This window comes from Plecotus auritus, assembly GCF_963455305.1.
Source record: "Plecotus auritus genome assembly, chromosome: 5".
Lineage (NCBI taxonomy): Eukaryota > Metazoa > Chordata > Mammalia > Chiroptera > Vespertilionidae > Plecotus > Plecotus auritus.
Window position 1 is genome coordinate 176,097,956 of NC_137776.1, and position 27,027 is coordinate 176,124,982.

Genomic DNA, 27,027 nt, shown 5'->3' on the forward strand with positions numbered 1-27,027 from the left:
CAGAGAAGCAGGTCCTCCCAGGGAACAGTGTCTTCATCTGCTGGAGCCTCAGTTTCCCCATCTGTAAATGGGTACAGTATCTCCACCCACCTCATAGATCTTTGTGGGGATCAATTGAGATAAGCTACATAAAGAGTGTGCATAGTGTCCAGTGCACAGTAAGGGTCCAATATATGGTAGATATTATCCTCAGTGTTTGCCTTGTTAAAAACCAGAGCCCCTCTGGGCAGCTGCTAGGTACTGGGCATCTGATGCTTCCATGCACACCTTCAAAGGAAGGACCCCAGCCCTGCCCTGGCCATAGAGTCATGGACCTACAGGGGCTGAGGCTGGTGCTCCTGCACCAGCATTCTGGTGCCATATGCTCATATATCCAGGTCTACCTGTGTATGACCTTTGTCCCCAACTCCCCAACAAGCTGGGAGCCAGAGGAGTTCTGGTTCAGGAGTCAGGACTGGCCTCCGGAGGCTGCCAGCTGTCACTCACTGCCCAACCTGGGTTAATCAGTTAATGGCTTACTTAAGCCACTCAACCTTGACAGTGGGGTTAACAAAGAATGACCTTGCGCCTGGGCCAAGCAAAGCTCAGAGAGGTTCTTCACCTGGCTGCCCCTTACATGATAGTCTGGGCCAGTGGTCGGCAAACTCATTAGTCAACAGAGCCAAATATCAACAGTACAACGATTGAAATTTCTTTTGAGAGCCAAATTTTTTAAACTTAAACTTCTTCTAACGCCACTTCTTCAAAATAGACTCACCCAGGCCATGGTATTTTGTGGAAGAGCCACACTCAAGGGGCCAAAGAGCCGCATGGGGCTCGAGATGCAGTTTGCCAGCCACGGGTCTGGGCTGAGCGGCGTCCTAACCAGGAGTCCCTCTGCCCTTCCCAGCCTGCCCCGAGCTCCTTCAGCCCGGTCGCTGAGCTCTTGGCTTCCCTGGCCTTGCATCTTCCTCCCGCTCCGCCCATGTCCCCAGCCATTCCTCCACACTTCTCCCTGTGACCTAAATTTCACTGGTCTGGCACTCCCCTTGGCGCCCTCGCTTCTCACTCCACCCACCGCCCTGACAACCCTGTTCTCTCACCACACCCCAGGAATGGACCCAGGCTCTCCAGGCTGGAATTCCCCACAGTCCTCAGAGCACCAGTCGCTCTGGTCTCTGTGGGCTCATCTGGACGTTAACTGGGCCATTTCAAGCAGCTCCCTGGGGAGGGTGGCATCTGTGTGCCAGCCATCTCCCAAGGTCCTATCTCCAGCTCAGAACTTTGCTGAGTCTTACAGTGTTTGTCCATGAATTGTCTCCACCTGCCTGGACTACAGGGTCCAAACACATCATCATCTTAGTCCTCCTCCCTGGTTCCCAGGTTCCGTCTCTAACACCAGGGAGCCTCTCACCTCTCATCTACACCAAGCCCTCCCTACCCTGTTTCCACATTGTGAATACACACACTCCCCCTCCTCCCACAGCCCCACGCTGGCCCAGGCTAGCCTCCTCTCTCCCCTGGACCACCCAGGTCTCTCTGCTCTGGTCCCCATCCCAGTCCATCTTCCACATGTCATCCAGTGATCTTCCTCACACACGATCTTCCCACACCCCTCCCCAGCTCAAAGTGGACCTGAGTCCCCTGGTCAGACATGCCAGGCCCTCCCTCTTGAGCATCAAATGATCTTTCCTCCGACTCCCTTTGAGGGCTCTAGGTTCCAGTGGTCCTCCCCTCCAAAGTCCCTCCCAACCAGAGGCTAAACTCCTAAAGCCTCACTGTGTCCCCAGCCTGGCACAAGGCCTGGCGCTCAGGGAGCACCTGGGGCCCGGTGGACCTGAGAACCTCCCACCAGGAGCCCCTAGGAAACACTCCAATGTGGCCCTCATTCCAGCACCCACTCCATGGCCCGGTCTCCAGATCCCACAGCAAATACTCACTTTGGCTCCGGGAGGGCCGGGGAGGCCTGGATTTCCGTGAGGCCCAGGAGGACCCTAAAAGGGAAAGAAACACAGAGGTGAGGGGAATAGGGGCCATCCCACTTCCTACAGCAGTGCTGTAGGTTCCTTCTGCCCCTGCGCCTTCTCCCTCACCACGTCTGAGCAGTATTGCTCCTGGGGTCTAACCTCAGAGCTCGGCCTGAACTGGGCAAAGGCTGGGCAGGGAGAATGTTTTAGAGGGGCCCCTTCGTCTTCTCTCTTCACCAAGTCTGAGCAGTATTGCGAAGGGCCGCCTGGATGCCTGGCCCTGTGCTAAGCCCTTTCCATTCACTCTCCCATTTTATCCACTCACCCACCGGATCGGTGCTATCATTATTCCTATTTTGGAGATGAGGAAGCTGGTGTTCAGAGGTTTATAACTTTCCCAGGTCACCCAGCTGCTCAGGGACAAGAGCTAGATCTCAACCTCAGATGTGACTTCAGTGGACAAGCCCTTAACAGCTGAATTTTACCCCCTTTTTCTCTCCAGCTGGCTGCCTCAGCCCTTCCCAGCTGGCTTCCTCGGGCTCAAAGCACACTCAGCTGTTTGCTTCCCTGCTCTGAGCCCGGTACTTTCTCCCCTCACCGCCTTTGCCATGTCGTTCCCATCATCTGGCATGCCTATGCCATCCAACCCCTCCAGCCGAAACCCAACCCATCCCTCAAGACCTGGCTCAAACGCCACCTCCTCCCAGGAGCCTCGGGGACTCGTCCTGCCTAAAGGATACGTCCACCCTCAGCCTCCGCTGGACTGTTGTATGAGCCCTGGGAGTTGAGGGTTCAATGAAGGGCATCCTTGGCCTCTCTGGACCAAAGGCACAGCCCTCCTGTGGCCACACAGTCAGCGTTCCCCCTTGGATTCCTACAGGCTCTGAGCTTACGGCGTCTCCCAGGGTCCACGGAACAGCTGGGAAGCCTGGGCCCAGAGAGTCAAAGAGTCTTGGCCAATGTCACACAGTAGAGTCGTGGCCAAGCGAGGGCCGGAACCAGGCCCGCTGGCCTCAAGTCCAGGGCTTATTCATGGCACTGGATTTTCCCAGGCCATATCCAAATCCGCTGCAGCAGCTGGGTCCAGTTACATCCACTTTCTCCAGCAAGCGCCCTGGACTACAGCCTTGCAGCCCCATGATAAAAACAGGGCCCCGGGCGTCGGGTAATTCCTGAGGGTCTTCGTCCGGGAGGCATACTCTGGGACGTTGGGGGTGGGGAGAGGCACCTCAAGAGGCCCCACCGTGCCCCCCACCACACCAGCCTCCAGACACACTGCCCTGTCCCTGCCCCCTCTTGACCCATCTGGCTGGCTGTGCATGAACTCGCTGCCTTCCTCCCTGTCCAAGGCCAACTTCCCAGCTGCAGCCTGTCACATTCCAACCGAGGCACCTCCCTCTTCCTCGATGTCTGAACTGGAACTCTCCCCGTCTCTGAAAACATCTAGAAAGAACGTTGTTTAGAACCTCACTAAGCCTGGGGGGCTTATCACGGTGTCACGGGTGAGCCTCCGTAGAACAAATCAGTCCCTCCCAGCATCCTACCTAATACTGTCTGCTGGCACAGGCTAGGACTGGGAAGTGTTGAGACCCAAAACCACTCTGAGCCTCCCCTCCCCCAGCCTCAGGCTCCCGTCTGTTCTATCAATGACTGGGACCCAGCGGTCTCTAAGGAATCTGGAAGATCTCAGATGTTCATCCCAGCCCAGGCTCCTGAAGTCTAACCTCCAAGCTCAGCCTGAACTTGGCAACGGTTGGGTCGGGGGAATGTTTTAGGAGGGGCCCCTGACCAGTACCCCAGAACCAGGCATGAGCCATGTGAGGTCAAGGGGTGGCTACTTCTCCCCAGCTGTGCTCTTAGCTGCTCCAAAGATGGTGGGTTGGAGCACTCAGCTACCCCCCTCTGCAGCTCGTGAAGGTGGGGGCTTCCTGCTTCCCTGCCCCCACTCCCCACCCCTCTCCAGCCACGGCCTTGCTAGAAACGAAGCACATAGTTGAGTGGGAGCCAAGCAGACCGATTCTATAAATGCTGCAGCCCAGAAAGGCGGGTGGGGGCAGGGCCCAGGGATTCCCCAACGTCCCTCCCTGGATGGGCGGATGGGCTGATGGGCTGCAGGACTATGTGAAGGTGGGAAGGGGCATGCCACTGACCTCAGATGAGGCCCCACCCTTCCCTAAACCCCAGAGCCACCATCTGTGTGAGGAGCTGGGATTGTTTAATCCCAGCATTCTATTATCTTTGGAATTTTACGATCTATGGAATTTGTAGTCTAGAAACAGAATGATGAGGGGTGTGTTGGGGGAGGGGTGCTGGGGCATACGAGAGACAGAAGGATGTCAGGAGAGTCATTCACTCACTCGTGGAATTTCAGAGCTGGGAGGAACCTTAGGAATGCCTTACTATGATCCCATGTTTTATAGCTGGGACAGCTAAGGCCCAGAGAAGGGAAAGGACTTGGCTAAGGTCACACAACTTCTTCGTGGAAATGTTCTCAACTCCCAGACGAGAACTCATCAGCAACCATTTCCCAGCACCTGCTGCACGCAGGGCACTCTGCGAGGGGTCATGGAAGGAAAAGAGGTCAGCAGGCTGTCTCCGGCCCAGAGGGGCTCAGCCGAATAGATAGAAAATTAGCACCTAGATGGTTAAAACCACAGGCTCTGGAGTCAGACTATCTGGGTTAAGTCCCGGTTCTGGATTTACTTTATGTTTGACTTTATCCAAAGTCACTGAACCTTTCTGAACCCCGGTTTCCTTACCTCTGAAATGTGGGTAAATGGGAACCTATTTCTCAGGGTGGCTGGGAAGATGCAATGAGATCACGCATATGCAGCTCAGTAAAGGGAGTTCAGCCGTCGATGGGAGTTTTGGAAAGTGATCCGTGCCGTCCAGTGGGCCTGATAAAGTGCTGCGGGAGCTCCCAGAAGGGTGGCCATCAGCAAAGGAGCTGCCATTCCATCTGAGCCATGGATGGAGGAGGAGTTTGCAGAAGAGGGTGTGTCAGGCGGAGAGCACAGCCCGAGCAATAGCTCAGAGGCCGGAGGGCTCAGGAGGAGTATGGCGCATGGGCAGACTGCCTGGGCCTGGAATGCTAGGTCAGAGGGCCTCATCCTGGGCCCAGGCTGCAAGATCAAGGCCAGCAGTGTCCATGACACCCCTGTGGTCCTCAGCTCTGGGCACGTGCTCCATGGAGACTCCAAATCCAGGAGGAAACACTGCTGCTGACAGCAGATTCCAGAGCCCTGGGCCCGGGAGCACAGGGCCAGGTCTAGAGGGAACTAGGGCTCGCTCGAGTAATTGCATAACCAGAACCATCCGCTGGGCTCAGAGCTAAAAATATGCCCCAGGCAGCTACCTCTGCCTGGGCTTCGCCAGGCACCCAGCGTGGGAAAGGTTGATTCAGCCTGGGCACAGATGCCAGGCGCCATGCGTCTGAGTCCTCTTGGGAAGGGGACAGATTCCCCTCCAAGAGGGAGGGCCCAGCCTATGGGTTCTAGTCCCGGCTCTGCCATTGATTAGATGCTTGGTTTCTTCATTCCTAAAATGAGAGTGACCCTACTGACCCATGGGGTTCCTGGGGAAGAAGGGATCAAATAAGGCAGCATTAAGTGACGTGCCAGGCACATAGGAGCTATTTTTATTCAGAGGCTCGGGCTAGCTCATATCAGCCACCTCGGCCCTGCCAAGCCATCCTCCAGCCTCCGGTTGAACCTCTCAGCACTGGAGCTCACCTACTCCCTGGCATGGCCCATCTAGCTGCCCATGTCAGCATCCCTCCCCCAGGATGGTCCTGTAGCTATAGGAAGATGGATGTAAGGGCCGTGTCCTCCCAAGTCAGCTTTCTTCCTGGACAAACACCAAAGCCCATCGACTCAGGGGAAACCCCTTCTCCACCCCAGGCTGCAAGAGTCATACCTACAATAGACCTGAGACCCTGTCCCATGCCATGTCTGTCCCATGCCATGTCTGTCCACATAGTGCCCCCTAAGAGCCCCAGGTCCATTCCACTGGACAAAGTGGAAAATGGGTGCCAGGGAAGGGTGGGGAATAGCCTGAGGACACACAGCAGAGCTTGGATTTCAGGGGCATGCAGGCCAGAGAGCCAACCAGGGCTCCACAGGATGGTGTGCGATCACTTACCCGAGGTCCCCGTGCACCGGGGGGTCCAGGGAGCCCAGGCAGCCCAGGGGGACCCTGAAGAGAAAGCAATAGCATCAGTGCCGAGTGGCATGATGAGAGAATGGGTGCAAGCATTCATTCAACAAACCTGCCCCAGAACTCTGCCCACGGCTAAGGAGCGTGGTTCCCTGAGGCCCCTGCCTGAGGAACTCCTGCTCTTTGGAGCTTCCAGGCCTTTGCAGCTGTGAGTTCTCAGTCTTTTACACTCTCAGCTTTTATTATTCAGCTAACTTAGTTAGGGTGTCACCTGCTCCAGGAAACCTTCCCTGATCCCTCCTCCAATTTGGGCCACGGTTCCCTCTCTCGCTCTATTTTAAAGGCCACTATATCATTCAAGGAATTGTCTGCGTAGAAGCCTCTTTCTCCCACCAGACCAGAGTCTCCTCAAAGGAACTAATGGGATATGAGTCTTCTCTCTCTGCCCAGGGCTCAGCCAAATGTTTGATAAAATAATACAGCAACAGACCGCTGAGCTCAGCCAAGTTGTCTGCAGAGGCAGAGCAGAGAAGGGACTTGCCCAAAGTCACACCAAGCATCTTCACGCCACGGAGATGCAGTGGAGCATAGAGGGCATACACATCAGACAGGCCTGGGTTCAAATCCCAGCCCTGCCACTTACCGGGTAGGTTTGGGCAAGTTCCTTAACCAGCCTATGCCTATAAAAGGGGGACAATAATACCCTCCTCACAGTATTATCTTGAGGATGAAATGCAAGACAGTAAATGTGTGAGTAGAGTATTATTGTAAGCCATCACCACTAAAATGTCTCATATATTTCAGTGGCCACAGCCTGGCCCAGCCTTCATCACAGCCCCTTCTGCCTTCTGCCTTCTCCCTGCCTCTACCTTCTCCCCTCTCCAGCCCTCCACACAGCCTGGTTCACCTTCCCACAGTACTCCCCTGCTCAACAACACTTAATAGCTCCCCATTTCCTCTAAGAGAATGGCCTAACCCTGCCACACGGTACTCAGGGAGCACCTGTGTGGCCTCACCCCTCTTTCCTTCACACAGGAAGGGGGACAGCCGAGCAGATTTACTAAACCACGGGCTGGCCTTTGTGTAAATCCTGGTGTTGCCACTTGATACCGGGGCCTTTGTGCAAGCCCTGCAGCCTGTCAGCTCTCCGCTGCTCCCCTTTTCAAAGCTCTCAATGGTTACTGTCCCGTCTGCCCCGAAGGAGCAAGTGAGGATTAACCGAGTGCCTGCTCTGAAGAGCTGAACACGGAGCCTTCGGAGGAAGCCAGGCTTTCGAGGATGTGTGAGGCCTGGGGAATTCATTTGTTTCAAATAACCATCAACAGCAGAGATTCCAGGTTTCCTGCCCAGAGTTAAAATCAGTGTTGAAAACCCAGTCCGGTTTGGCTGGTAATTAATCCAGACCTCACGCTGGGCAGCCTCAGTTCACAGCGCTGGCCTGTGAACACCACGTGCTTGCTCATCCATGAATGAAAATCAGAAGAGAGATCCAGACAGGCAGACGTGGGCCCCAGGGCCCCAGGGTCACTGACAAGAGCTAGCACTTGCCGGAGGTCACACAAGAGTCCCCCCAGGGTGGAGAGAGGGGGACTCGTGTGTGATCTCAGGCAAGTTCCAGCCATCTCTGAGCCTCCAAGTTGGCGACAGTCTCCCATGCAGAGCCTGGGGGTTGAAGGGACGGTCTCCAGTCCTAGGTCCAGTTCTGTGGGTTTGAGATCCAGGGCCAGTCTACTCCCTGCTGCTCCCCAGTGTAAGACTGGGGCCCTGGGTTCACACTGAGCATCCTCACTTACTAGCTGTGTGGCTCGGGGCAAGCAACTTCCAGTCTCCAATGCTTCATGCTTTAACGATAAAATAGGATATAACAGCATCTAGCTGACAGATAATCTATAAAAAATGCTAATCCTGGTGGCTGGCACACAGTGAATGCCCCAAAAGTTAGCTGTTGTTTCTGCTAAGCAAGCTGCTGGAACCGCCCCAGCGTGAAATTTTAAGCCACCCTCCTCGACATCTGTTTTTCAGGAAGAGCGAAAGATTTCCCTTCCTAGAAGGCCCTCCTTGGCCCTATTCTCTCATGCAACCCGGAATTAAAGGGAAATGCAGAGGCTAAGGCTAAGCATTACTGTAGGTGTTGTTATCATCACCAAGCCCCTTTAACAGATGGCTGCACAGCTAACAGGCAGAACCTGCATTCCGCCCCAAACCACTTGACGTGTTCTCCTCCCCTGCGCAACTTCCACGCAGAAAACCTTGGCCAGGTGTTCTGACTAGCCGTGCAAACGTGGATAATTCCCCTCCCTTCCGTGGGCATGAGTCAAATGAACATTCCGCAGGCTTCCCAACGCTGGCACTTCCTGCATTACAGGGTGGTGATTTCCTCCTCTGGGTTATCTAGCAGAAGAGGAAAAGTGAGACCATGCCCATCTCACAGAGAAGGAGGCAAGGCCCAGAGGGGTGAAGGGCTTGTGCAGGGCCCCAGGACGGGACAATCTGTGGGTGGAGTTCCCTCATGACCCTGGAGGGCCGCCACTGCCGAGGGCCTGGACACTCCCTCTTGGCGTTTATTCTGCCCCAGAAACGGGGGCATCCAGGCTGGGACCTGACCTCACTCACAACATCTGCACAGCAGACTCTAAGTGCCAGCTGGGACCCATGGCCGGCCTGGTGATGTCAGTCCACAGCCTGACTCCTTGACATGGCAGCCCAGCCCCCAGCGGCAAGCCCGGCCAGCCCTGCTCTACCCACCTGGGCCGCTCCGCGCCCAGCTACAGCCACAGGCCTAGCCCTCCCCCACTTAGCGATCACTTTGTTAGCGGGGCGAGTGAGGGGGGCGCCCCTCTCTCCTGATCCGAGACCCTGCCTGTTCTCCATGCAGTGGAAAAACGCTGCCATTTCTTTCCAGGGCCTGAAGCCTGAGCGGGTGACTCTGGGATGATTCACAAGGCCGGGGTGGGATTTTCCACTCCACGATGCAAACAACGGGGCCTCTGAGAGGGCCCAGAGCTGGGGGGAGGGGAGCGGGGGCCGCTGGCCTATCTGCGGGAGGTGGACAGGCCTGGGCTCAGGGCTCATGCAAACAGAGCCATGGAAACAAGCTAGCGCCCACTCTGGGCTTTCCCCAAGGGTCCTGGCCTCCAACAGCCAGACCTAGGGGAACCCCATCCAATGGAACAAGTCCACCCTTGTGTCCAGCTGCAAGGGCCCGCCTGCCAAGCCTTGCAGAAAGAAGTAAGTTCTGACTGGCATGGCCCCTGGCGTCAAGCAAGGAGAGGTTTCACAGGCCTGGGATCTGGGAGACCTGAGTCCTATCCTGTGTGCTGCTAACTGCTGGGAGACCCTTAGCAATGAACTCTGTCTCTGGACCTCTGCTCAGTGCCTAGAGCCTGAGGGGAAGAAGTCAGGGGATCTCAAAGGGCCTTCTTATCTCTATCTGAGCTCATGGCTATTCCCAAGAATGGTGCACAGGGTGCCCAGTCTCTGTCCTAGGGAAGGGCCTACTGCGACAGGGCTTCTCTGTGTAGCCTTGAGCAAGTTATCTCCTTATGCCTTCAGGCCTCAGTTTGTCCAGCTGTAAAATGGGGGCATGATACTCATCTTCCAAAATCAGGTGTGTGTGCTGGTCATTCTCCATTTGCTCCCAAGATCCACTCTGTGCCCTGGGAAGCTGCTCCCGCAGGCTGCACCCACAGGCTTCCTTGCTCTCTGCTCTGGCTGGGTTTGGCCGAGAGGAGGCCACCGCAGAAGGAGAGAGTGGGCAGGGTGTTTCTCTCCCTGCTCCCTCCCTGCTGTGCTGATTTGGTCCCAACTCCCGTCAAAGAACCCTGGTCGTGTTTTAACGCTCCTGGGTTCTGGTATCGCCTGCCCCTCCCCTTGTACCTTCAGGTTGGATTCCTGTGCGATGCCAGCCTCTTTAGGTTCCTTTGATGCTGCCCATAGCTCTGCAAATAGCCCCTTCCTGAAACTCCCCTCAGTGACGCTCTTCCCCTCCCGGAGTCGCAGGGTACACCAAGCAGATTGCTTAGCACAGAGCTAGGCACACAGTAGGCGCTCCAACGGAATATGGTGAAGACAGCAGAACACCCCTCCATTCTCCTGGGTGCTAGGCGATACTGGCGTCAGGGCTGAATTTCTCAAGGTCTAGTTCCAGTTCCTAACCGTCAACAGTAGGAAGGTCCTCCTGTGCCCAAACCCTCCCGGTTCTCTTAGTGCAACAATGCCCCCACCGCACCAGTCAGCACCTCGGCCACAGCAATCCACTGGGACTGCGACTCTAGTGCTGGGTGCATCGCACTCCATCCACACAACCACCCCGGACAGGTACGTGGTACCAGACTCACATTGTACAGAGGCAGAGACTGAAGCTCAGAGAGGCTAAGTGACTTGCCAAAGGTCACACAGCACCAGACACCAAGAAGGCACTCGATCAATGTTCGTTGAAAGAAGGAAAGGATGGCTGGATAAGGGGATGGTTCAAACCCAGGTCGTTCCAAATCTAGTCTGTAGGCCTTTACTTTCCGTGCGGCCTCCTTATCCCACCACCAGCAAAGATCTGGGTAACCTCAAGCAACCCAGCCCGTGAGTCAAGACAACCTGTTGTTTTTTTTTGCAAGGATCACATTCCTTCCTTTACAGATAGTCATGGAGCATCTGCTGTGGGCCAGGTCCTCAGCCGGGTCTACCCGAGGTGACGCCTGCAAAAAGTGCATGCGCGTGCAAATGCCAGCGGCCCGCGAGTGAATAAATAAGGCCTTGACTCGCCTCCTCCCAGGCGTGGGGCTTCTGTGCAGCTTCTGTGCAGCCTCTGAACCACAGCCTCCCCACCCCTCTCCAGCCCAGTCAGCTTTTCCATGCTCCCCCCGCTCCTGGGGCTCCCACAGAGCTTCCTCGCTCAGTGGCTACAACTCCTGGCAGGCCCAGGCCTAGAGCTCTGTCCCAGCCTCCATCAGCCCGTCCCACGTCCCTGGGGAACCACGCAGAACCAGTCCCACACACCCTCTCGGGCTCTGAAAGGTCCCGCAATCATTTCTAAGGAGGAAGCTCTTCCAATGTCGTGTCACAGGAGGAGACAGTTCCAGAGAGAGGAGAGCGGTTTCCCAAGTCACCCAGCAAACTAGATCTCCAAGGCGGCCCTGGAGAGCATCCAGCCTGCTTCCTCACAGGAGCTGGGAGCTCTATCTGACATTCTGCAGAAACTGAGGCTGAGGGGAGTCAGGGCCACAGAACTAGTAAGGGGTGGGGCCGGGATTCGAACCCAGGTCTGCATGATCCCGTCTGGGGACAATTAAGCCCCATGTCCCAGGCAGCACAGCTTCTGCTCTGCTGAGATTTGATTCTGAATGCATAGGGAGGTTGGGGGCAGAGAAGAGAGGACAGAAGGTACAGTAGTTCCTGTCATGACTCAGTCGGGTCTCCACTTTGATTTCATAATTTCTGGCATCTGGTGAAATACAAATGACCAGTCTGCTCCCTGCTACACAGAGGACTGGGTTCCTATTGGAGTGAGGCTAGATTCCAAGATGGGGAGGGTGGGATTAGGGAGAGCATGGGGCCGGAGGCGGGATGGCACCTGGGCAGCCTGCCGTCCTCCCTCTTGCCCTCATCCGTTCGGGGCTGGAGGAGCAGGAAGGGCCATGGCATCCCGGCCCCTGTGAGAACATGCCGAGAGCCCTTGGCCAAGTCTTTTGTCCCTCTCCCCCTTGTGTCCTCATCAGTAGAGCAGGATTAGCACACACATCCTGAACCAGTCCCTGTGAGATGCTAAAGGGAAATGCACGCATGTGGAAGTAACTCATACACATGGCGGGCATAGAAACAGACGTCTCAGCATTGAGCTCTTCCTTGGAGGCCAAGGACAGGGCCTGACACATCTTCTGCAACCCCTAGCCTCCCAGCTCTAGGCCCTGGGGTCTTAGAGTGGACATTCAGGAGGGGGGATGTGATGCCCTGGAGTCTGGAGCTGAGGCATAAACTTCAACTCTACCTCCTACGTGCTGTGTGTCCTTGGGTAAGTCCTGGCCCTCTCTGGGCACAGTCTCCAGGCTCTTCCCCTGACCACTGAGGAGGGGTGAACTAGAATGAGGCCTTAGCACCCATCCACTGCACAGGACAACTCCTGCACCTTCTGTGATCACAGGGAAGCTCCAGGCGATCTGGAAGGAGGCCTCACCTCCTGCTGACCCACATCACCAGACCCAGGAGGGAAGTGTGTGGCTCGGGCATCCACCGGACCCAAAGGCAGATGCTACACCCGACAAGTCCATTCCTGCCGCAGTTCTGCTGGCTTGGACACGGCCTCTCTCCACACCATACACAGCTCGGGAGGCAGGGTTCTTCCTCCACTAGGCAGAGTAAACACCCTGAGCCTCACTGCCCTCTGTCAGAGGGAGACAATTCACCCCCTTTCAACCTCAGAGCCAGTGAGCCAGCACCCCCTGCAGCTTGGGAGCTGAGCTGACAGGGCCCCAGGCACGTGAGGCCTGAGTCAGACTGGGTCACCTGGAGAATCCCTCATTTCCTCAGCTCCCAACTCTCTACCCTGCCGACTGCAGAACTCGGGGACTTGAGCAGAATGTTGACATAATCACAAAGCAATGCATGCCATTTCCATACATTCCACAATATGGTTATAATAAAAGTGGGCCCTCGGTCCTCTTGCAGAGAGGCTGAGTAAATATTATTCCTAATGATTATGAAAAATAATCAAGTGTGTTGGGAAGGCCCGGGAACTCCCAGCATCTGCCACTGTCTCCGCATTATAATCCCTAATATCAAATACAGAGCCCAGAAGGAGGAAACCACATGGTGCTCCTCACCAAGGCAGGAGAACAGAGCCGAGGCCCAGACTTCCTGGAAACTCCATCCCATCATTCCCTGCCTGTAGGAATTGGCCTCCCGTAGCAGAAAGGTCGTTGCCCCTGGAGACAGTCCCAGGCAAGCCAGAGGCATTGACCCTGAGAATGCCTCTTGCACGGGGCATGTTCTTTCTCCTGCTTGGGTCCACACTGACCCTCCTCACCCCAAACTCCTCTACTAGGGGCCACACATCAAATGTCTACAGGATTCAGGCAAGTAACACACACAGGTGAAAGGACGGGGTTGGAAGACCCAATCGGGAGACGTGGGGACGGGCGCAGACAAGAGCGGGCCGGGCCTGCCTAAAGGGCCACCCTGCTCTGGCTGCGGCCCTGGGCCCCGGCATCTCTACCCCTTCCAAGAGAAGCTGGTCACTGGGTCTTTTCTAAGAAATCTCTCAGTTTTAAAATAGGAGTAACTTAGTTAAAATGCTTAAGCCATGTCGCATGTGCCAAACAAAACATGAGGGCTACCCACGTGGGACTCCCAGGCAGGCTGGTGGCCCGAGGAGCTCTGCTCCGAGTCAGGAGCTGCCTTGGAGGCTGCACGACCCAGGCCAGGCAGTTCATGGCTCTCCTTAAGCCGCTTGACCTTTATCGCTGGCATAGCAAAGAATGGCCTGGGGCCTGGGCCAACCAAAGCCCAAGGGTGCTCTCCACCTGACCAGAATCTGGCTCAGTGGGTCACGAATCCAGAGCAGGACTTATACCCGTGAACACGGCCGAGGTGGAGGAGTGGGGCCCCCCACTTCGCATCAAGACGGCTCATCACCAGCTTCCTGCTCTAAGCCGCTTCTGTTCCTCCGCCCTTGAGGAACAAGCACTGGACCCAACTGCCCCAGCTACCCACTCAAGCTCCTGGCAACATGCACACCTCCCCCGTTCTTACCGGAAAACCACAGTCTCCCTTCGGCCCCGGAGATCCCATCAGCAGCGGGAACGATGTGGGTCCCACCAGATGAAAGAACGAATAGCCACTGCTCGTGGGCCAGGGGCTGGAGGACAGGAATCGCGCCGGGGCCAACGCTGGGGCCGGGGTGGTCTGCTGGCCGGGCCGGGGCTGTCTGGGGCTGGGCCCCGTGGTTGGATCACGGATGGGGACATCCCTGGCTGCCTTCCTGGGTTTGAGGGGGGCGGGCTTCTTGGGTCTGGCTTTCTTTGTGGCTTCTGATCCAGTGGGTTTCTTGCTTCCAGTGGGAACTGAACCAGGAGTGAGGGTGGGAGGCATTGCTGTGGCTAGAGGCCGAGTGGTCCTGGTAGAGCCAGGACTGGGGGCAGGTGATGGGGGCAAAACAGTGGGTTGGGGAGGTCTGTGTGTGCTGGTGCGGGCGGGAGCCAGCTCACTGGCACGGCTGCTCATCTTGGCCTCTGTCTGGACAACTGGGCGGAAGGGCTTTTTAGAGGCACTAGCAGTGGGGGGCAGGGGCCGGGCGCTGGGCGGTGGGGGTCGGGGCGTTACAAGGTTCCTCTGGATCGGCTTCCCTGTGGGACGGGACACTTGGGCAGGGACTGGGTGGAGAGTGGGTGGCACTGGCTTCTTGGTGGGAGGGGCTGGCTTTCTGGAGGAAGGGAGAGCTGCCTTCTGGGTGGGGCGGGGGCTTTTGACAGGGGCAATGGGAGAAGAAGGGGCTGCAGGCCTGGTTGGGTGGCTCCTGGGGGTTTTGGTGGCTGTGCTCTTTGGCAAGGACTGGACAGGTGTGGGGGAGCTGGCAGGAGGGGCTCGGGGCACGGGAGGAAGCTCTTGGCTCGCTGACAGCTTGGCAGGTGGCAGTGGGGTCCAGGCTGGGTCTCCCACTGAGACACGCTTGTGAGGGTCTGTGGTGCTAGTCCTTAGGGGCTTGGTAGGCATGGGGGACACCACCGTCCCTCTGAGTCCCTTGCCTGCTGGCCGCGAGCCCAGGGCTGGCATGGCAGTGGTCAGGTTCCCCAGGCCGAGCAGGGCTAGGTCAGTCTGGAAGGCAAAGGGTGCGCCCGAGGCCCGGGGGAGGAGGGGTCCCAGGTGGGGCCGGTACATGTCGGCCTGTCCACACGGCCTCCTCAGGTGGGTGCAGTAATTGTGAGCGACCTGCGTCACAGGGTAGATACTGAACTGGCACAGGGCACCTTCGAACTGGACCGCATGCGGGCTCATCCTCCCAAAGAGGAAGGAGCCCTCAGGGTCGAGTGCTGGGTCCCTGTGGAAAGCCAGCGGGACAGGCACCCGGCGCTGCCCGCAGGCCGTCACCAGGGTGACCGTGCGGCCACGGAGCTCCAGGGCCAGGTGGTGCCAGCGCCCGTCGTGCACGTCCAGGTCGAAGGCCACGGAACGCCGGGGTCCCAGGTGGACGACCGTCTTGCCGGGGAGGAACTGCAGGCCCAGCTGCAGCTTGTGCTTCCGGCTGCGGACGGCGAAGAGGAAGGCATGGTTCACCCGATGGGAGCAGAGGCTCAGCACCAGCGCCAGCTCTGTGCCCAGGGCCGCAGGGATGATGGCAGTCGTGGGGGCCTGGAGCCGGGCCCGCTGCGTAACAATGAAGCCCGACTGGAATGGGATGACCCCTGGGGGTGGGGGGCTCCGGCCGCCCGCTGCCTTGGTCCAGCTGAGGCCCAGCCGCTGGAGGACGTCCACATCTGGAGAGGGAGGGCGGAGGGGAGAGGGCACGGTCAGGACCTGCTCCAGCCCAGACCCCTGCAGGTGCGCGGGCAGTGAGGACCATCGGCCTCCACTGCCTGCTGCCCCATGGGTGTGGCTGAGAGTGCGGAGTTGGAACCAGTTCCTTGTCTGGCTGCATGATCTTGCACATAGTGGCAGAAAACACAGCCTCTGGAGCCAAACGTCCTGAGTTCAAATACCAGCTCCATCATTACTAGCCCTGTGACTCTAGTGCCTTGGTCTTCCCATCTGTTAAATGGGATAACAGCAATAATACACGCAGCAGGATGCTGTGAGGATTAAATGAGCTAATACACTTGAAAAAAAGTGCCTGGCACAAAATAAGCATTTTCAAACAATAGCTATTAATATTAAAAATAATGATCAGCTCCAAATAAATGCTAGCGCTAAGTATCAGAGACCTGTTTCCCTTTCTCTCTGCCTCAAAAGCCGTCTCCTCCAGGAAGCAGGCCCATCAGTGAGGGAGCAGGGTGACAGGAATGGACATGCCACTGGAGTTTGGTCAGGATGTCCATCTTTAGGAACCTACTGAGTCCCTTCCCACGCCCGAGGTCTCTGTCTGGCTGGAGCAGGCTCCGAGGGGGTTCTCTCAGCACGGAAGGGAGAGGACAGTTCCAGTGCCACCGCCCTCGCTGTGTGGCTCTGGAGGGAGCCGGGAAGTCATCGAGGCACTCCTGCAGCCTCTGTCCTCGGGCAGACCGCGGTCTGGCCAGGTCACATCCGCCCAGTAATTACGGCAGCGGGGCTAGCCAGAGCAAGAGGAGGCTTCCAGGGTGTTTATGGAAAGGCGACCTGAACTTGCCTCTCACGAGCCATTCAGCCGCTTTCAGTCAGCTGGGTTGCCAGTGTCTGCAGACTCTGGCTCTGAGCTGTCTTGGCCGGCAGAGAGGCCGCGCTCGGAATTGGGGTCTGGGTCAGTCCTCAGGGCCCCTCCCCTGAGCTCAGCACCTAGCCCCTGAGTGTGGAATGCTCTCTCTCTCACTACCCAGTGGGACGGGTATACATTGGGCTGAATGCTGCACTCAGCGCTTAGTAGGCTCTCAATTGACAACTGAGGCGGATGAACAGGTGGATGGGTAGATGGGCAGCTAGACAGGTTGGGAGAAACGGAGAACCTGGGTGCTGGCAACAGGGCAGCATAATGGCTGCACAGCAGGCTCTGGAGGCAGAAGGCCAGACCTTAAAGCCAGGCAAGACCACCATGAGTCTGGACTGAGTCTCAGCTTCCCCCTCTGTAAAGAGGGGCTACAAGTGCCTCCATCATAGGGCTGCTGGGAGATGAAAAGGTAGTCTTCCCCATCTCCTCCCCCTCGCCTCGCCCTGCACCAGGAAACTCTGGCCCAGTCTCTTCCTCATTCCCAGGCCTCAGTTTCCCTTCCTGTTAGACATGGGAAACGAGACCTGGAGATGGCCCTGTTCTAAGAGCTCCGTAGCTTCAGGCTGCTGCTTCAGTCACTTGCATCGAAGACCTCTGTTCCTCCCTGGGACCTGAGGGCCTTCATTTCACTTCACACTCCTCCTTTCTCCCACCTCTGTTTGCCCCCAGGTCCTAAGCTAAATCAAACTGCTAAGGATTCTCTGAGTAGCAGCATATTTTACATTTTAATCACTGAAAACCGCTTCATTATCACGAAGTATTGTTCACTATAAACAACTTAAAGTGGAGGAGCCACTTGTTGGGGAGCCACTTGCTCCCCCTCAGCAGCCCCAGGAGGCCCCCGGGCCTGCACACATCTCCCCCCGAATACCGCAGCTTACAGCCACCTGCACTCGCCCAGGGAAAATGACAACTGGCCAGGCCAGGTGGCACTGATGAGGTTTCCCTTATCATCCTGCCAAGGTCGGTTTCAGCACTGACACCAACCAGTCTCCACGCCTCCCCGATGGGCGGAGCCCCGAACTCCCACTGGGGCAGAGGTGGTCACCGCTGAGCTTCCGGAGCCTCTGGTCACTGTGGGCTCCACCGAGGAGAGAGAGGGCTGTTCTTGCCCGAACTTTTGGGTAAACAATGTCGTTAATAATAACTAACACTTATTGAGCACTTACTATGTACCAAGTGCTTTACATGCCTTATCTCGATTGATTCTCTCAATCATCTATGGAGCAGGCACTGTTTGTTTTCCCCACTCTATAGATGAGGGTCAGGAAAGTTAGCTATAATAACTTGCCCAAGGTCATGTAGCGTATCATAAAAGGCCCCGCTGAAGCTGGAACCCTGACCACTTGGCTCCGGGGTCTTTGTTCTTAGCCACGATGCTATCCTGTGCTGGAGGCCCTCAGACAGGTTGGAACGCAGGGTGGAGACACATCCAGAATCCCATCAGAGCTTGAGGAGCTAGGGGACAGGGGAATGAATGCAGCCCAACGCCAAGATGGAAGGGCCCAGCCAGCTGGCCGCTGCAAGATCCCTTTATTACATAAACCTGGCTCCACACAGCTCCAGCCTCTCCCCAACCCCCAGTGCCTGACTCAGGACTCTGGACAGCTGTTCACCTACTTTGTGGGGGAAACAGCAAGCTCGGAAAATATGACATTTGCACAAAATGTTGCCGGGCAGCAGCAGGAGTCTCTTCCGGGCATGGCCCTCCCCTCCCAGGGGCCCAATCCCTGCCCGGGCGGCCAGGTCAGGCCACAGGGGCGCTGGGAGTGCCCGGCGGCCTGCCCCGCACACGGCGGGTGTGGGGAAGGGGGAAGGGCTGCTATTTTAAGAGGCCTTGTGGCTGCTTGACAAACAGATGTGGGAGAGGTTTCAGTTTCAAGGGGCAGCTGTGTAGCCAGTCCAGTGCCGCCCTGGCCCCCTGGACAGCTCCTCAGGGATCGCTGGGAAAAGCAGGATCTCACAGGAGGGGGCGGGCCGGCTACAGGCTCGGGCAATCATAGCCGTGGCCTCCATGTCTCCTTTCCGCAGTTGTCCCAGGACAAATAGGGACAACGGAGGCTGACTGGCCCAAAGTGGCTGGCCCAAATTGTGCCCCGGAGAGGAACGAAAGGCTCCCCCCTCCACGTTTCTGCACTGAGCCCTTCCTACCCCTTACAAAACATCAAACATGATTCTTTCATGACCAGAGAGAATGTGCCAATGATCAACTCCATTCTACTGATGAGAAAACCGAGGCATCGAGTTCCAATTAGGGTCTCCTACCCCTGCATTCTCCCAACCCTTCTGTCCCCCCATCTTCCCCTGGACAAAGAGAAGAGAGAGTTACCTTCAGGAGCTCCTTGGGTGGAGGCCAGGTGACAGGCAAACGAGACTAAGATCCAGGTGAAGAGAAACCCCCTAGAGACCAGGAGACACAAGCAGAGGCGGCATCAGCTTCCACCCCTCGGCCCAGATCCGGCTGGGGAGTTGGGAGTGGATCGTCCAGCCCCGTCCCACCCCAGTGTCGCCCAGGGGGGCTGGGAGGCAAGGTGCCGGCACTAGGACCCCATCAGAATAATCCACGCTCCTGGGTCTCTAGGTACAGCCTCTTGGGACAGGAACTGCTTATATGGTACACATACAACCCTGCTTTTTTACAGAATGATAAACCAAGGTCACTGGCAGAAAACAGTGGACAGGAAGCTCTGCCCTGGGTGTCAGGAGACCCAGGGTCCAGCTCAAAATCTGCTGCCCACTCACTGTGGGACAAGGAGCCGGCCCCTGCCCTTCCCCCTTTCTGGGCATCCGTCTCCCCATGGTACGATGGCCCTATGATCCTGAGGCCCAACGGGTAGTACAGCCAGGGCGGAAAGTTCAACAGGAAGACCAGACTGGTCTGTTTGGATGGCCATCATCCTCAAAGGGCTAGAGAGATAAAAACCAGGCCCACGGCAAGGAGCAGAATTGTGCTAAGGAAGCTGCCCAGCTGGCTTTCCGCTGATAGAACATGGGAGGAGGAAAGAGAGGAGACGGTGGGGAGTCAGGCAGACTCAGGTGCAACCGGCCCCCTTGCGTACCAGCTGTGTGACCCTGGACCAGTCACTCAGCCTCCCTGAGCCTGTCTCCTCTGAAACATGGCTGGCACGGCCAGGCATGAGGATTAAATGAGCTCATGCATGTCAGGGGCCTGGCCTGCCACCAGCCACGCCAGTGCCCCTTAGACCAGTGGTCGGCAAACTCATTAGTCAACAGAGCCAAATATCAACAGTACAACGATTGAAATTTCTTTGGAGAGCCAATTTTTTAAACTTAAACTTCTTCAAAATAGACTCGCCCAGGCCATGGTATTTTGTGGAAGAGCCACACTCAAGGGGCCAAAGAGCCGCATGTGGCTCGCGAGCCGCAGTTTGCCGACCATGGCCTTAGACGGTCTCTGCTGCCCTTGCACTCCGGGGACTGGAAGGGTTAACGCTCGGTTCAGTGGCTCCTGCCAAGATGGGCAGAGGCAGTGATCTGATTTCACCTTCCTGTGGGAGCAGCCACTGGTGATACCCGAAGCTACCTGGGGCATCTGATCCTCGAGCAGGCAAAGGGGAGGGCGGCACGTGGCCAGAGATGGTGGGCCAGGATGCAGGCCAAGCAGAGATGGCTGGCCAGGATGCAGGCCAGGAGAGTTGTGATGGGGCGGGGGGAGGGGGGCGGGCGGTGGGGAGAAAAGAGGGGAGGCCAAGGCTGGGACACACAGGCTGGGATCCACTCATCTCCAGCAATGACTAAAGGTCAGAGTGCCTAGCTGCCCGGGAGAGAAGGGCACAGGCTGGCCTTCTGGTATGATCTGCCCACTTGAATCAAATGGCAGCTCCATCAATCCTGAAAAGAAATAATAGGCATCTTTGTTTGACCAAAACTGAGGCTTAGGGAGGGCAGGTACTTCCTCAAGGTCACCCTGGGCAGGCTCTGAGGTCATCATTCTCTAGCACTCTTTCCTCCATCCACCAGGTGGACGTTACAGGAAGCTGGCCAGATACATTGGGGAAGAACTGTCTCCTGTATCCCTGTCTTGGCAGTTCCCACAGCACCACTGTACACCAAAGGCTCTGAGAAGTCCTGAAATGAACGGACTGCACATTTTGTCTCTCAGCAGACCACGGAACTCGTGTTGTTGTTGTTTTTCTGAGAAAGCTCCCTCAGAAGACGCTGCCCCTCACCTTCCAGTGTTCCTGGAACCTCACCAGTTTCCATTCCATTTCCTTCTAGCCCCCTCTCTTCCCAGCTTTTCCCAGGCACCAGCACTCGCTCCTCGAGTCTCACTGCGTTAAGTCTAACACCTGTATTAGCATGTTTCCCAAGCTGCTCAAGCGAGGCCAGAGAGCATTTGCCAATGATCAGAGAGAAGGTGCAGCAAGCACACAAGGCATCGCCGGTCAGCACTTCTGCTGTGGGTGATGCCAAGGTGACTGCTCTGCAGAGGGTAAGAGGGTAAATTAGGAGGGAATGTTTTTAATCTCCAAAGTTCAAGAGAAAGAAGGCTCGCAGGGGAGAGAGGGCAGCTAGGATCAGAATCTGTTACAAAAAGTATTTGTTCCCCCCCACCCCCACCCCCAGATCCCTTCACCTTGACAAATGCCACTGACCACGTCAGACCTGGATTCTGTATGCCCTTGACCCATAAACTTCCAAAGCATAATGCAGGAATACAGAGTGGGAGAAGGCCCTTCGAGTTCTTCTAGAGCCCAAATTCTAGTCCCATCCCTTTATTGTAGAGATGGACAGCTGAGGCCCAGAGAGGGGAAGTGACTTGCCCAAAGCTACACAGCACGTCAGTGACCATATCATCGGACTCCACGGCTCAAGGAACAGTCCTTTTCCCTGGACTTGCCTCCCATGGAGAAGGCGGAGACTTACAGGGACTTGTCAGAGACCAGAGTCCCAGCCTTCACCAACAGGAACAGAGATGCAGCCCGGGGAGCCAACAGCCCTCTAAGTGAGCTCCAGGCCTGGAAAGTTGGCTCCCGGAGGGAGGCCCTGCCGATCCTTTTGCTCCCGTTCCAATCCTGCGTAGGCTACTGCTAGTGATGTTTTGTGCCTGCGCTGGCTCAGGGCTTTGTTCTTCTAGACTTCTATTTTCACCACGGACTCGTGGGCCTTGGCTCGGTGAAGCCAGGGCTCCAGCATGTCGGGAAAACCAGAGCATAGGGGCCAGAGAGGGCAGGAGGCAGCCGAAACTGGAGCCACGGGTTAGGTGCCTGACCTTGGAGACACAGCCTGGCCACACGGCCCTCCACTCAGGAAACCCAGGCGTTCATTTCCCCTGAGAAAAGCCCTCTGCCAGTACATCAAATGTGGCTACTCCTGGACCACTAGGCTGCTGGAACGTGTAGCTGGTTTGCATGGTTTTCCTCCATCCTCGTTACCTGGGAGCATACAGGATCTTGGAGACCCATACCAGCTTGCACACCCACCCACAGAAAGCTCAGAGCTGAGACCCAGGGTGCTGGGACCCTGAAACACACAAGGAAGGGGGTCCCGAGGACCCTGGGCTTGGCTGTGCTCTCCAGGGGTAAGATGGGAAGGAAGCTGCTCAGAGGACACAGAGCAGCAAAGGGCGATGGGCCTGTTCCGCCTGCCTCCATGGACTAAGCCAGGCCCCATGGGGCCAGACAGTCCCAAACCAGGCTCCTTCCTTCACACCTTCTACCTCTCCCATGGGAACACAGATGGGTCATCTGTCTGGACAGGATGAAGCCCGGGATTTTCCAGTTGACTCACACATCCATTGAAGATGAGGTGGATACTAATACCAATAACAGCTGCCGTGTACTGAGCACTTCCGATACGCCAGGCACTGTTCTACACCTTGTACAAGCACAGTCCCAGTGATCCTCACAACCCCCCGCCCCCCAGCTGCTAGCTGGGAATTAAGATGCCCCTATTGTGGATGAGAAGAACAAGAAGCAGAAAGGCTTGCCCAAGCTCCCAGGGCCGTGTCAGGATTCTGTCACAGTCCCTGGTGGCAGTCCTCTCTCTGCCCTGCAGCCTGCCTCCCGCCGGTGTGAGTCCTCCACCACCCACTAACATGGCACTTCCGTGGTCTGGGGAGAGGTGTGGAGGAGCAAAGCTGGAAGGCACACGGGACCAGGGGGCACAGGATCTGGGGCGCTGTAAGTGGTGAGGGAGGCAAAAAGACAGGAGCAAGCAGAGGCTGGGCCTCCATGCAGCATGACTGCCCACTTGCCCAAAGCTTGGGCCCCACTATAGGGTGCTCGCCTGGCACCACTTTTCTACCCAACCGCTGGCATCTGCCCTGGCACGGGGTCTTCTGGAGAAAATGAGTCAGCAGTGTGCTTACTGGTGCCGTGTGTGTGTGCTTGTGTGTGTGTGTGTGTGTGTGTGTGTGTGTGTGTGTGTGGTGCTGTGGGGGGCGGGGGATCTCAGCCAGCCTTCTTTTTCCAAGACATGGGAAAGAAGGGGGGCCATCCTCCTCCATTCCAGCTCAGAGGGGCAGGGCATGGAGGGGGGCGGAGCTACAGCCTGGACCAGCCTCTTGGGAGTGTCCTCTGGTCCTGGGGGCAGGACAGACAACCAGCAAGTTCTGTGCTTCCCTGGGCCGTGAGCATGAGCCACAGTCCACAAAGCCCCAGGGGCTGCTCCCTTCCAGGCTAACTCCCCGCCACACTTACCCACAGGGCAGTGACTGGCTCTTCCTGGCGCTTCCTCTCTCACAACTCCTACTCCACAGGCCGGGACTCAGAGCCCCTGGGTCCCAGCTCTACTAGCCCCTCCTAGGAATTCCCTGTTCCTCCCCGGCCCTCCCTCCTCCAGTCTCCGCATCTGCATGTACAACGAGGGCTTCCACTGGGTGCTCTCCCAGGGCCCTTTCCGCTCGGACATGCTGGCTCTCACTTTCTCTCTCTCACACGCGGGAAAGCAACAGGAACGGAGACCCCACCCCCCACCCCAGAGAAGCAGGGAAACACTGAGACACAAACCCAAACAGACTTGACACCCACGCGAAGATTTCCAGAAACCGGGGACGTGCAAAGACACACACACAGACAGGAGCAGAAGCCGAGACATGGAAACCTAGAAACTTGGGGGCAGTTTCCCAAGAACAGCCAGAAACCGAGACTTGCAGGCTGGGGACCCGAGGACACTGACAACGGAACACACCAAGACAGCGGAATTGGAGACCCCTCCGCCCCGAAGCATCCAAAAAGCCCCCCTCCAGGCGCCACGACCCACCCCCAATCCCGACCCCGGGCTGGCTCTTCATGGACCCTCCCGGCTCGGCCCCCGCCCCAGCGTGATGGAGCCGGCCAGGCAGCGCAGAGCAGGCAGCGCTCGCCAACCCTGGGGCCGCCAACCCTGGGGCCGGGGGCGCAGCCTGCATTAACCCTTGGCCGCCCGCCTCCAAGGGGCGCAGGAAGGGAGAGGAAGGTGACGTTTCATTGGAAGCGGCTGGCGCAGGAGGAAACCCCAGTTCTTCCCCAGGCTGGGGCAGCAGGAAGATGGGGAGGGGGCGTCCCCAAGCTCATACTCACCCCCCGCGTGCCGCCGCCGCTGTGCCTCGGGCCCCCCGCGCCGCTCCCGCTCCCATGGCGGGCCCCTACTTCATGCTCCCGAGCCCGGGGGGCAAGTGTGGGCGCGCCCCATGGGGCCGCCAACCCCCCGCCCCACCAAGCCAGGCCGGCTCAGAGCGCGCGGCCCCCGCACCCGCAGCACAGCCCCGCGCCAAGGGGCGCCAGGGCAGCCAGGCAGAGCGGCCGGGGCCCCGAGAGCGCCCGCGCCAGGCCCATGGTCCCAGGAGTCCCGGCGCTGCGCTTGCCCCTGCCTCACTCTTTTTCTGCTTCCACCGAAAAGAAGCAGAAAAAAAAAAAGAGAGAGAGATGATCAAACTTTTGGAGGCGGGCTGCTGGCGGTCCCCGGAGACAGAGCAAGGCCGGGCGAGAGCGCGCGGAGGGCGGTGGAAGCAGCCTCCCCGCCGGCCTGGGGGAGGAGAGGAAAAGGAAGGATTTGGGGGAAATGAAGGCGATTTAAAGTCTCGGCCCGCGGTGGCTCTCCACCTTCTCTCCTCCCAAAGCTGGGCCGCCCTCTGCTGCCCCCTGCTGCCCCCTGCCGGCCGCAGCCGGGGACACACCCCGGACCAGCCCACTGCAGCCCAGCTGGGACAACTGCCCCCTATAAAGATGGGGAAACTGAGATTCACGGAGATGAATGCACTGACCCAGGCTATTCACCGGCCTGATCACAGTTCAGAGATTTGGGACTTCTGGTTTGTGAGTTGGGAGAAGGAGATAGAGGCAGAAACGGGACAGAAAATGCTGAAGGAAACCCGGAGTTCCAAGGACAGATGTGGGACCAGGACTCAGTGTCCAGACTCCCACGACAACTCCTACCACACACACTTTTCCTCCCAGATTCAGAACTCCCTGGAGAACAGACTCCCGGGCGTGCAGTGGGTGTGCTTGTTAAATGTTGGTCAACCTGCTCACTCTTCCCTCTCCATTCGGTAAGAAATGAGCTTAACACGCCGCCCCCGCCCCCCGCCCCTCCGCAGTCTATCAAAGAGGCTCCCTGAGATCCCACACTGGAGCACAGAACTGCACACCTCAGTTCCCTGGCAAACACCCAGCAAATTCGCATACCCACAACCCCAGTCGTAGCCCTGGCATCAGAAGCCCCATCTGCCTCTGCTTCCACCTCCACGACTTGTTCACTGGTGCGCACACGCACATCCACACGGACCCACACTCAGACACGCTCCCACTCATTCACATGCAACACAGCCACACGCTCCTCTTACACACACACACACCGGGGGCGTGCAAAGACACACACACCGGGGGCGTGCAAAGACACACACACCAGACTCCACACACGCAGACACATGCACGCTAGTGCTTACACGCGCACCAATGCACACTAGCCGAGCCAGATCCTCTTAAGTACACCCTCGCGCACACACCTTCACGTGCACACACACCCCATGTACACACCCCCTAGTGCACATATAAGGGCACACCCCCATTTACACACAGTTCTCCGCCAGTGCCCACCGCATGTGGGCACAAACACAATCATTCCCCGAATATGCACCCCCCTCCCCACACCTTTACACACACACACCGGTACCCCCAGCACTCCGGGAGCACTGGGGCACTTACTGAGTCCCTAGGTGCGAGGCTGGACGGTCGGTCCTTCCTCGTGCGCCTAACGGCATTTGTATTCATGGGTCCCCGCAGCCCCGGGCGCGGGCGCGGGGGCGGGGGTGCGGAGTCCCCTTCCCTAAACTGGGCGCGGGCGCTCGGAGCGCAGCGGCACCGGGAGGGGCATGGGCGCAAGGGGCTGCACCGCCTGCCCGGTCCGCCTGCGCTGGGACTTCGGCCGCTCTGCGTCCTCGGACTCCGTCGCGGGCTCTGGGCGCAGGGGGCGGCTCATAGGTGCTGGGGCTGCGGCGCCCGCCGGGCCTTTTGAAGTCTCCGCTGGGGGCGGGGAGGGTGCGCTGAAGGCGGCCTTTTAAACCGTGGCTGCACGCGGGCTCGGTGGAGCAAGGTGTCTGGTTTCAGCAAACTTTAGGAAAAGTCCCAAGCTGAAGGGGGGTGGGGGGGGGGGCGGGGGGAGCAAGCAAGAAAGAAAAAGAAGCCACAGAGCTGTGCTCTGCTTCCTGCAGGGGGCAGAGCGCCCACGGCTGCCAGGAGGGAGGCCTGAAGAACCCACAGGCGGCAGGATGGCGCGTGGAACCACCCCCACCTTCAGCCAGAGTTCTAAACCTCCACGTGGACCGAATTAAGGATTCCTCTGGGGGAGAGGGGCCATGGGTTTTCCTCAGGTTTTCCGAAGCCCACAGCTCTGGAAGGTTGAGAACTCCTAGTCCGATCATAGTTAACATTTTTTGAGCTGCATAATGCTTTGTGCTAGGTGGATCCTGTCCTTATTTACATTTTTTTGACATTTTGTTAATCGTGGATTTTTTTCATTAATTTTGACATTTTTAGAGTATTGCATTAATATTGAGGGGTTGGGGTTTTTGTTTGTTTGTATTGCCTAGTATTTTGCATCATCAACCTCACCCTAGCCAAGTGCAGCCCTGTGCTAAGTGTCACTTTATGGGAGGCCTGTTATCTCTATTTACAGATGAGAAAGGGAGATTCTGAAAGGTTAAGTAACTCTCCTGAGACCACTGACTGGCTGAGGGAGGAGATGAGATGTGAACTGAGGTCGTCTGATTCCTGTCTCCTGCAGCTGAGCATGAAGATCCAAATCTCAGCCTTTGAGAGGGTCTGAGAAGATCCCTGCCAGCCTCCCCAGCTTCATGCCCTGCCCCGGGTGCCACTCCCTCTGATGCCTGGGCCCAGGCTCTGGACAAGCTGGGATACTTCAAGGCCTTGTCACTGCTGTTTCCTCCCAGGCTCTCCCTCCCTCCAACCACCCTTTCTGCCTGTTCACAGCCTCACTGTCCTTCCAGGTGGAGCTCAAAGCTCTGCCTCACACCTTATTGTAGTGCACACCATACCACATTGTCATTGTTAGACCCCCACACCTAGTGGGGAGCCTGGGGCACAA

General features: G+C 57.4%; 1 protein-coding gene across 3 annotated transcripts in view; it reads right to left on the bottom strand.

Annotated features, from left to right (window-relative positions):
- COL27A1 (collagen type XXVII alpha 1 chain) overlaps positions 1-25,831 on the bottom strand; it is a 127,286-nt gene extending 101,455 nt beyond the window's left edge. Inside the window, exons 1-5 of one of the 3 annotated variants that reach the window (XM_080669168.1) lie at positions 25,629-25,831; positions 18,812-18,882; positions 13,842-15,562; positions 6,087-6,140; positions 1,920-1,973 (exon numbers count right to left, since the gene is read on the bottom strand). In XM_080669168.1, coding sequence (XP_080525294.1) covers positions 1,920-1,973; positions 6,087-6,140; positions 13,842-15,562; positions 18,812-18,882; positions 25,629-25,684 — 1,956 coding nt within the window. In that variant the 5' untranslated portion in view covers positions 25,685-25,831. Of the gene's footprint in view, positions 1-1,919; positions 1,974-6,086; positions 6,141-13,841; positions 15,563-18,811; positions 18,883-24,005; positions 24,205-25,628 lie in introns of those variants that run through there. The other 2 variants (XM_080669169.1, XM_080669167.1) reach the window with 2 other exon arrangements.
- Between the last annotated feature and the right edge of the window lie 1,196 nt (positions 25,832-27,027).